Source organism: Salvelinus alpinus, chromosome 8 (assembly GCF_045679555.1).
Source record: "Salvelinus alpinus chromosome 8, SLU_Salpinus.1, whole genome shotgun sequence".
Classification (NCBI taxonomy): Eukaryota; Metazoa; Chordata; class Actinopteri; order Salmoniformes; family Salmonidae; genus Salvelinus; species Salvelinus alpinus.
In genome coordinates this window covers 72759790-72770676 of record NC_092093.1, presented here as the reverse complement: position 1 = coordinate 72770676, position 10887 = coordinate 72759790, and the positions used below count along the sequence as shown (strand labels likewise).

Below are 10887 nucleotides of genomic sequence, written 5' to 3'. Positions count from 1 at the left end.
TGTTTTTTCTGAGTATCTTGATGCGTGGTGTTTTTTCTGAGTATCTTGATGTGTGGTGTTTTCTCTGAGTATCTTGATGTGTGGTGTTTTTTCTGAGTATCTTGATGCGTGGTGTTTTTTCTGAGTATCTTGATGCGTGATGTTTTCTACTGAGTATGCTGATGCGTGGTGTTTTTTACAGAGTATGTTGATATGTGATGTTTTTTACTGAGTATCTTGATGAGCACAGATAGAGACATGAGCAGTCAAACTGACAGCGTTTGACGTTACGATCTCAACGCTGTGAATGATAGCCCTCCCTCCCTCCCTCCCTCCATCCATCCATTCATCCCTCCCTCCCTCCCTCCCTCCCTCCCTCCCTCCCTCCCTCCCTCCCTCCCGCTGAACCAGACATAGACACATAGAGAAGGGAAAAGGTGGGAAAATCTATGCTAATCAACTTTTCTGGAAGAGCAATTTCTGATTTAATACAGCCCTGCTGATGTGTGGGGATTTTTTTCTCTCCTTTGAGTGCGGTGGGAGCGGGGACAGCGGGGAGAAGTGATGCTCACACTGGGTGACACGTGTAGCCGAGGACTCTAGATGGGGAATCGATAAGGATTCGTGATTGTGGTAGGCACTTTACTGTTTGGGCAGGGGGAGGGAGAGAGGTGGTAAATTACGTAGTCCGTCTCATGGCCAAGTGGTAAGCCTACTACTGTAAAACTGTAAAACCAGACAGATTTGTGATTTTTGTCAGAAATGGTGTGTGTCCATCAGTATTGGTGACAGAATACGAGCTACAGTTAATGAGTGGATGCAGAGGGTGGGGACTAGAGGGGAATCATCGCAGCTTTTTTCTGCCTGTTCCTGAACTTCCTGATTGGAATGCCAAAGGATAGCCCTCAACCCATCAGATGAAAAAGCCTCAGAAATGGAAACATTACAATTTCAATATTCGCAAGCCATCACCTTCATCCCCACCATCATCATCCTTCATAAATGGGGCCTTCATAATATGATTTCTTTCAGCTTTATCTTTATTTTTTATCTTGGCATAGAGATGTTGATGTTTTACTCTGATATTTTCCTTTTTCAGTTATATTTTTGGTCACACATCTCTCACAAAATGTTACAGGCACAATAGATATCAAAATGTAGCATCTTCAGACCAAGATAAAAGCATAGGATTTATTTGGTGCTGAATTGGTTCATGTCAGTTACTATAAGAGTATGTATTGCCTTATTAAACATGGACAAATAAAAATGGATACGCTTTTATGATACAGTATTTTATAAAAAAATATGGACTTAACTCTCACATAGAGACATAAAATTGTTACTGCAATATTTTTAATAAGTTGATAAGACTGTCCATTTTGCTTTGTTATAAATGACCTCTACCTACATGGCATCAAATAGTCTGGAGGGGATGGTCTTCAACCTCCCCGGTTTAAATACTTTAAATAGACATCACCACAAACACTGTGAGAACTAAAGGACATGTCTCGAACAGAAACGTAGCTAATATATCATCATAAATTACATCAGACAAAATGTCAGACATTCATGCACAAAAGCAATCTAGAGCCTTCGGCTGATACAGATCCAAAAGACAGCAGTGAATAAGGCCATACAGTAAAGTCGTCTTTTCAGCAGCGATGTAAGAAGTTAAAAAAGGAAGAATGGAAACGGAATGCCATTCTGTCCGTGTTCAAGTGTTCTGGCCCAGAAAATACAAAAAGGTGATTTCTTCAAGTAATGGCAATGTAAAGACAGCACAGTTCATTTTAGGGAGGAGAAGAAAAAATATGAACAAGGGAGTTAGTACAAGGTCCCTTGTATATCACAAACGATGGTGCTTTCTCTTTGAGAGTTGTTGTTCTCATTTGTATGGTATCCATATGAGGACATCTGGCATTTGTTCTCATTTCTCTTCTAGGAGTCATCTTCGGTTTTGATGACGTGGAACAGAGTGACATTGAACAGCACCTGGTGTCCATTGTTCCAGGCATAGAGCGCCCTCTCCCTGGCGTTATAGTCTAACATGGACATGTGAAAGTACTGGTTGTGGAAGGGGATGTCTGTGTACTCATAGCTAGAGGTCTTGGTGGAGTATGAGTAGTAAACCTTAGCACCCGTCAGGTGAGAGTTGGTGATGTAGAGTGTTCCGCAGATCATAAAGGATTCCCCCGCATTCCGTTTGGAATATTCCGTGTTCCATGTCTTCTGGACTTCTAGGGTGTCCGGGTCCATCTGGGCGATGACGATATTTCCCGCGTTCTGATTGGTTGCGTACACCACCCACATGCCCAGTTCGTCGGCCATGACATCGATGTCGGAGTATCCTCCCCAGGAGTAGGGGTAGGTATTGTGGAAGCCGGCGTACTCCAGAGCCCGCTGAGCCAGCACCCGACCCGTCTCAAAACTGTACTTCACGATGATGTTACTCTGATACTTGTTGTAGTACAGGGATCCATTGTATACCACGTGACCAGTTCCCTCCCATTTAAATGGAAGGTTGTAGGTTCGAGACACCACATTAGCCACAAAGTCTTCCATGGTCTTGTACTCACGGACAATCTTACTGTTGGTGTAGCTGTCCATGTACCAGACCTATGTCAAAGAAAGATGAAGCAGGAATTAGTCGAAACCACAAACTGATGTCTATCACACTGAACACAGACTGAATAAACATGCAACAATATCTTTACAAAAAGGTCACCTTTTCCTCCATCTCCCTTATGAATATAACATATGAACCACTTCACATGCCTTATAAATCAAATTAATTTATACTCTGCATCAGAGAAGCAATTAAATATCCCCAGAAACAGCCTTATATGAAAATCAACACCATGATGTTTGGTCATGACAATATTAGATTATTGTTATAAATCCTGCCCTATACTCTGAAAACAAAACCGAGATGTAGCCACCAGAGACACGCACAGAGAAAGAGCTATCACCAACATAGACGCCCAGCCACCTTCCACCTCCTCCACTCCCATCCCATAACTCACCCTGTTGTTTCTCTGAGAGGCCTGTGGATCAGTCATCCATGCCCCAAACCGGGTGCCAGATGTCTTTATTGTTACAGGTCCAGTGATTTTCATTAATTTCCCACATGCTGTTAATAAAGAAATGCAGCGATAAGATGTACTGTTTTTTCCTCCTCTTCTAAATAGATTTCTCAAGCCAATTTCATGCCTGTGCCACCGGAGAGTTTACTCAACAACACTGTGCATATTAAAACCAGGCTGGCAGAAACACATACACTCAAGTCTAAGGCCTAAGGCAATCATATCGGACTCAATCAATTGGCAGTAGGTATTGACTACATGCGAAAGCTGTTTACTAATACTGGGCTTTACAGTACTGCTTGGCGTATCCCACATGGTATTGCAGAGTTGCAGAAATATGCAAACACACACATAACACCGTATGCAAACGCACATGCATAGTAATGTGTTTGAGGTTCCAACTAATTCACAGATGAAAGAATGTAGTCATTTTCTTGTTTATGGATATTACAGTGTAACTGTGCTTGAGTACGGAAACTGCAGTGATAAAAGATTCTATCATATTATCTACGCTTAGCTCTCAGTTATTTATTTATGTTGTTCAATATTATGTTTATATCAAGATACTCAATCTTTGATCTCCATTATGCCATTACCTTTTATAAATCAGATCCTTTCATCCCTTTTCCCATTAAGATCAGGTAGAGTAAAATAGTAGATTATATACAGCAGGTAAAACTGATCTCATTAAAAGATCTCATCCTGATTTTGTCTCTTCAGAGTCTCCAAACCCAGTGGAATACAACACTGTTTATGTGAGGAATTCTTGATTTTCTCCATATACAGTTATTGTGGAGTGAGCCATAAATACACAACGGATGATTCACTGAGTTTGCCCATGCAGTTGATATTGATCTGGTTCTACTCACTGAGTTTGCCCATGCAGTTGATATTGATCTGGTTCTACTCACTGAGTTTGCCCATGCAGTTGATATTGATCTGGTTCTACTCACTGAGTTTGCCCATGCAGTTGATATTGATCTGGTTCTACTCACTGAGTTTGCCCATGCAGTTGATATTGATCTGGTTCTACTCACTGAGTTTGCCCATGCAGTTGATATTGATCTGGTTCTACTCACTGAGTTTGCCCATGCAGTTGATATTGATCTGGTTTTACTCACTGAGTTTGCCCATGCAGTTGATATTGATCTGGTTCTACTCACTGAGTTTGCCCATGCAGTTGCGGAGCCTGCTGTCCAGTCTCAGCACCCTCTGGTAGAGCTCGTCATAGTCGTATGCCCCCATCTCCTCCTGGATAGCTGTGAGCACCATGGACAGGTTTCTGATCTCCTCTTTAAAGGAGGAGATGAGCTGGGCGTCTGTCTTGTACTGCTCCAACACAGGGATCAGAGGCTGCAGCTCATCCATCTTCTCCTTAAGCTCCTGGAGCAGAGACAGGCACAGGACAGAGACAGAATGGCCTGGATTAAGAGAAATCCCAGAGGGGAGATAGAAACCACTTAAGGCACGCTTAACACACCTTCTGAGCAGTGATAGGAAGCCATGCAACCTTGTCTCAAGGAAAGTTGTGGGATTTGGTACGTAAATTTGTCAGTCCATTTAGTATGATATACTGTATTTCGTTACATTATGTTACATTAAGATCGAAATTAGAGGATTTATAGTATCATATGTCTTACCCGGTGGTACGATAGCATACTACTTGGATGATTGATGTACTTATTGATGTATAGTATTATCTGTATTTTTCTGAGACCAGGTTGCGTGTTGCGTGGTAACAACAAAGGAGAATTAAGGGGGGAATTTATGTTATTGGTTAGAAGAACTAACGGCAAAGGTTAGGATAATTCAAGTAGCTGGTTAGGTGTAATGGGTTAAGGTTAGAATAAGGGTTAGATGAAGGGTTAGCTATGATGTTACACTTGTCCCCTACGCTTCTCGAACACAGAACCTTTGTATTGCTAGACAGTCGCAATATACGCCCAACCATCCTCCCTGACAAACCTCCCTACTTAGTTTCTGTTTAAATTAACTAGACCATTAGTACATATCATACATCTTGGAGGTCTAAATAAATGCATGTAGTATGCTTTGTATGGCTGAGGCCAGGCTGAGCCATAGGGAAGAAGAAAAGTGGAGTAGAGGAAAAAAGGGGGTGTTGAAAATAAAGTGAAATATGGGTACATGGAGAAGTACATACACTACTGTTCAAAAGTTTGGGGTCACTTATACATTTCCTCATTTTTGATAGAAAAGCACATTATTTGTCCATTAAAATAACATCAAATTGATCAGAAATACAGTGTAGACATTGTTAATGTTGTAAATGACTATTGTAGCTGGAAACGGCTGATTTTTTATGGAATATTTACATAGGCGTACAGAGGCCCATTATCAGCAACCATCACTCCTGTGTTCCAATGGCACGTTGTGTTAGCTGTTCCAAGTTTATCATTAATTGATCATCGGAAAACCCTTTTGCAATTTTGTTAGCACAGCTGACAACTGTTGTGCTGATTAAAGAAGCAATAAAACTGGCCTTCTTTAGACTAGTTGAGTATTTGGAGCATCAAAATGTGTTTTTCTTTCAAAAACAAGGACATTTCTAAGTGACCCCAAACTTTTGAACAGTTGTGTATATACAGTACAAGTAAAAAATGTTGACCCACCTACTCATCCATTTATTTATTTTTTACAATTTTCTACATTGTAGAATAATAGTGAAGACTTCAACACTATGAATGACACATATGGAATCATGTAGTGATAAACAAATCAAATATATTTTAGATTTTAGATTCTTCAAAGTAGTCACGATTTGCCTTGATGACAGCTTTGCACACTCTTGGCATTCTCTCAACCAGCTTCACCTGGAATGCTTTTCCAACAGTCTTGAAGGAGTTCCCACATATGCTGAGCACTTGTTGGCTGCTTTTCCTTCACTCTGCTGTCCAACTCATCCCAAACCATCTCAATTGGGTTGAGGTTGGGTGATTGTGGAGGCCAGATCATCTGATGCAGCACTCTATCACTCTCATTCTTGGTCAAATAGCCCTTACACAGCCTGGACGGTGATTGTCGTGCTGAAAAACAAATGATAGTCCCACTAAGTGCAAACCAGATGTGATGGCTTATCGCTGCAGAATGCTGTGGTAGCCATGCTGGTTAAGTGTGCGTTGAATTCTAAATAAATCACTGACAGTGTCGCCAGCAAAGCACCCCCACACCATCACACCTCCTCCTCAATGCTTCACGGTGGGAACCACACATGGAGATCATCCGTTCACCTACTCTGCGTCTCACAAAGACAAGGTGGTTGTGACCCAAAATCTCACATTTTGACTCATCAGACCAAAGGACAGATTTCCACCGGTCTAATGTCCATTGCTCGTGTTTCTTGCCCCAAGCAAGTCTCTTCTTCTTATTGGTGTCCTTTAGTTGTGATTTCCTTGCAGAAATTCGATCATGAAGGCCTGATTCACGCAGTCTCCTCTGAACAGTTGATGTTGAGATGTGTCTGTTACTTGAACTCTGTGAAGCATTTATTTGGGCTGCAATTTCTGAGGCTGGTAACTCTAATGAACTTATCCTCTGCAGCAGAGGCAACTCTGGGTCTTCCTTTCCTGTGGCGGTCCTCATCAGAGCCAGTTTCATCATAGCGCTTGATCTGTTTTTGCGACTGCAGTTGAAGAAACTTTCAAAGTTCTTGAAATGTTCCGCATTGACTGACCTTCATATCTTAAAGTAATGATGGACTGTCGTTTCTCTTTGCTTACTTGAGCTGTTCTTGCCATAATATGCTATCTTCTGTATACCACTCCTACCTTGTCACAACACAACTGACTCACTCAAACAAAGAAGGAAAGACATTCTTAATGCACACCAGTTAATTGAAATGCATTCCAGGTGACTACCTCATGAAGCAGGCTGAGAGAATGCCAAGAGTGGGCAAAGCTGTCATCATGGCAAAGGGTGGCTACTTTGAATTATCTCAAATATAACATTTTTATTTGTTTAACACCTTTTTGGTTATTACATGATTCCATATGTGTTGTTTCATAATTTTGATGTCTTCACTATTATTCTACAATGTAGAAAATAGTACAAATAAAGAAAAAACTATGAATGAGTAGGTGTGTCCAAACTTTTGACTGGTACTGTATATTTTTTAATTGATCTAACACATTTCCCTATGTGTGTTTAAAATTGTAAGTAAACATCTCTGGTCAGGTCATGTGGTCAGGAAAAACACCTGGGCCTGTTTATAAAAAATGTTCTGTACTTTAATGTATGCTAGTGCTGTAATTCTGGTGCTGCAATGTTCTGTACTTCAATGTATTCTAGTGCTGTAATGTTCTGTACGTCAACGTATTTCACTGCTGTAACGTTCTGTACTTCAATGTATTCTAGTGCTGTAATGTTCTGTACCTCAATGTATTCTAGTGCTGCAATGTTCTGTACTTCAATGTATTCTAGTTCTGTAATGTTCTGTACTTCAATGTATTCTAGTTCTGTAATGTTCTTTACTTCAATGTATTTCACTGCTGTAATGTTCTGTACATCAATGTATTCTAGTGCTGTAATGTTCTGTACATCAATGTATTCTTCCTTCAATGTATTCTAGTTCTGTAATGTTCTGTACATCAATGTATTCTAGTTCTGTAATGTTCTGTACATCAATGTATTCTAGTTCTGTAATGTTCTGTACTTCAATGTATTCTAGTGCTGTAATGCTCTGTACATCAATGTATTGTTCCTTCAATGTATTCTAGTTCTGTAATGTTCTGTACTTCAATGTATTCTAGTGCTGTAATGTTCTGTACATCAATGTATTCTAGTTCTGTAATGTTCTGTACTTCAATGTATTCTAGTGCTGTAATGTTCTGTACATCAATGTATTCTTCCTTCAATGTATTCTAGTTCTGTAATGTTCTGTACTTCAATGTATTCTAGTGCTGTAATGTTCTGTACATCAATGTATTCTAGTTCTGTAATGTTCTGTACTTCAATGTATTCTAGTGCTGTAATGTTCTGTACATCAATGTATTCTTCCTTCAATGTATTCTAGTGCTGTAATGTTCTGTACGTCAATGTATTCTAGTTCTGTAATGTTCTGTACTTCAATGTATTCTAGTGCTGTAATGTTCTGTACATCAATGTATTCTTCCTTCAATGTATTCTAGTTCTGTAATGTTCTGTACTTCAATGTATTCTAGTTCTGTAATGTTCTTTACTTCAATGTATTTCACTGCTGTAATGTTCTGTACTTCAATGTATTCTAGTTCTGTAATGTTCTGTACTTCAATGTATTCTAGTGCTGTAATGTTCTTTACTTCAATGTATTCTAGTGCTGTAATGTTCTGTACTTCAATGTATTCTAGTGCTGTAATGTTCTGTACATCAATGTATTGTTCCTTCAATGTATTCTAGTTCTGTAATGTTCTGTACTTCAATGTATTCTAGTGCTGTAATGTTCTGTACTTCAATGTATCTAGTGCTGTAATGTTCTGTACATCAATGTATTCTAGTTCTGTAATGTTCTGTACTTCAATGTATTCTAGTGCTGTAATGTTCTGTACTTCAATGTATTCTAGTTCTGTAATGTTCTGTACGTCAATGTATTTCACTGCTGTAATGTTCTGTACTTCAATGTATTCTAGTGCTGTAATGTTCTGTACATCAATGTATTCTAGTTCTGTAATGTTCTGTACTTCAATGTATTCTAGTGCTGTAATGTTCTGTACTTCAATGTATTCTAGTTCTGTAATGTTCTGTACGTCAATGTATTTCACTGCTGTAATGTTCTGTACGTCAATGTATTCTAGTGCTGTAATGTTCTGTACGTCAATGTATTCTAGTTCTGTAATGTCAAATCAAATCAAATCAAGTTTATTTTATATAGCCCTTCGTACATCAGCTAATATCTCGAAGTGCTGTACAGAAACCCAGCCTAAAACCCCAAACAGCAAGCAATGCAGGTGTAGAAGCACGTGTGCTGTACTTCAATGCATTTCAGTGCTGTAATGTGCTGTACTTCGATGTATTCTTCCTTCAATGTATTCTGGTGCTTTAATGTTCTGTACCTGAAAGTTCTTGGCCATAATAGTCTTCCTGTCATCTTCTACCTGTCTGAACTTGGTCCGGAGCCCTTTCATCTGATTCTCCATCTTCATGACATACTGGAAGTCCCTCTGAGTCCGTAGGTTCAACACCTCAATGGACTGGGACATGTTCTGCACCTGGACCAGAGTAGGGTAAATACTGTATATGTTGTAACAGAGATGTAGAGACATACATGTCATGGATATCAAAGTTTTATGAATACTTTATGAATGTTACATACCATCATCGTAAGTATAGTTTTACAAACAAGACAAACACATGTCCAACAACCATCTGAAAGATGTTCTGCACCTGGACCACAGCAAATAAGACAAGCACATCTTGCCTGGTCCAAGATCTGTTTGTGTTGTGCATGTCAATGACCATAGGAGCTGGCAAGACAGCAGAAACATATCTGGGACCAGGCTAAATCAAATCTATACAACCGTCTCAAACATGTCTGGGCCAACACGGACTCCTGAACTGACTCCTAACTTGAGATCCTTATGTTAACTCGGATTTAGGTGTAACATTCCCATTCTCCCATTGACAACAAAGCATGGCTTACAGTCTTTTCTTTATAATTGCTAACAAGCGTTTATCTATAGTTAAGGTACTTTTGATAAACTCTTAACACAGCAACACACCTATGTCACACAATTAGTCAAATAGTTCATTTTCTGCTCAAAACCAAATTTTGTTCATTAAATACCAACTCTACATTTCAAAATGCAAAAAAACTTTCTCTACGTACACTAACTCTATCAAAACACGGCAAACCCGACTCAATATCTAATCATTCTGTCAAAACACTAGCACATGTTTTCTATCCAAGAGGAACATATAGTCAATCATAACACAACGACTATCAAAATACTAACAGTTGATGGCATTACAAAAACTGCAATACTTTTCATGTTTCAGAACCTGCGGACAATAGACAATATGAAATCCATTGTTCTTTATAATTCAGTTTCCTTTTACTGTAAACCACTCTACATTTTTTGGTTGAGTGTCAATTGTGTGCATTTTTGGCAACATACTATCTAAAAGTGAATGAGTCATCTTTATTTTATAGAATGTACAAAAGAATAGTAAGTGACAGAATAAGTGACAGAATTGCTGCAGTAAAAGCGTTATTAGCAACATGTAATTGCTGCCAGTGATCAACAAAAAATCCAAGATACATGGCTTTCAGTTCCAAATGTGTACAAATAAAACACATTTACAGTAAAAAAGGCACAGAAGGGCAAAAACACAAAAATGCACAGTCCTGTTCTAATCTATACGATCTTCAGCATTTGGCCACATGTTCTCGTCCACATCACATCTTATGTCGTCTCTCGCTATGCACCTTGGATAGAAACGCTTGGCCTGCCTTATCCATCCCTGGCAGTCTTCAGCTGAGATGTCTCTGCAGCCGGCATCCATTGCATCCAGGAGGGACATTTGGTCATGTGGCCGATGATCATACCCTTTCCACCTCCAGGCAGAAAAAAATTCCTCAATGGGGTTGAAGAAAGGTGAGTAGGGGGGAGAAAAAGGGAAACCATTCTTGGATGGGCTGCAAACCAGTTTGTGATTGCATGTGAATGGTGGAATGCTACATTGTCCAATGCAATCACAAATGTCCTCCTGTTTCCTCCCACCTGTTCCCTTTCTGCTTCTGGCACCTGTTGTTGGTGGAGGTCATCTCATAACAAAAGAAGGCGCTCACTGTTGTAGGGACCAATCTGGCACTTCTGCAGGACCAAAGCAGCAC

General features: G+C 39.7%; 1 protein-coding gene across 1 annotated transcript in view; it reads right to left on the bottom strand.

Annotated features, from left to right (window-relative positions):
- Window positions 1–1001: 1001 nt before the first annotated feature.
- The window catches only part of olfm3a (olfactomedin 3a), a 29533-nt gene continuing 19647 nt past the window's right edge, over window positions 1002–10887 (bottom strand). The window contains exons 3-6 of the mRNA XM_071414986.1: window positions 9107–9262; window positions 4226–4445; window positions 3003–3109; window positions 1002–2595 (exon numbers count right to left, since the gene is read on the bottom strand). Of these exons, the coding sequence (XP_071271087.1) occupies window positions 1918–2595; window positions 3003–3109; window positions 4226–4445; window positions 9107–9262 (1161 nt within the window). The 3' untranslated portion in view covers window positions 1002–1917. The remainder of the gene's footprint in view (window positions 2596–3002; window positions 3110–4225; window positions 4446–9106; window positions 9263–10887) is intronic.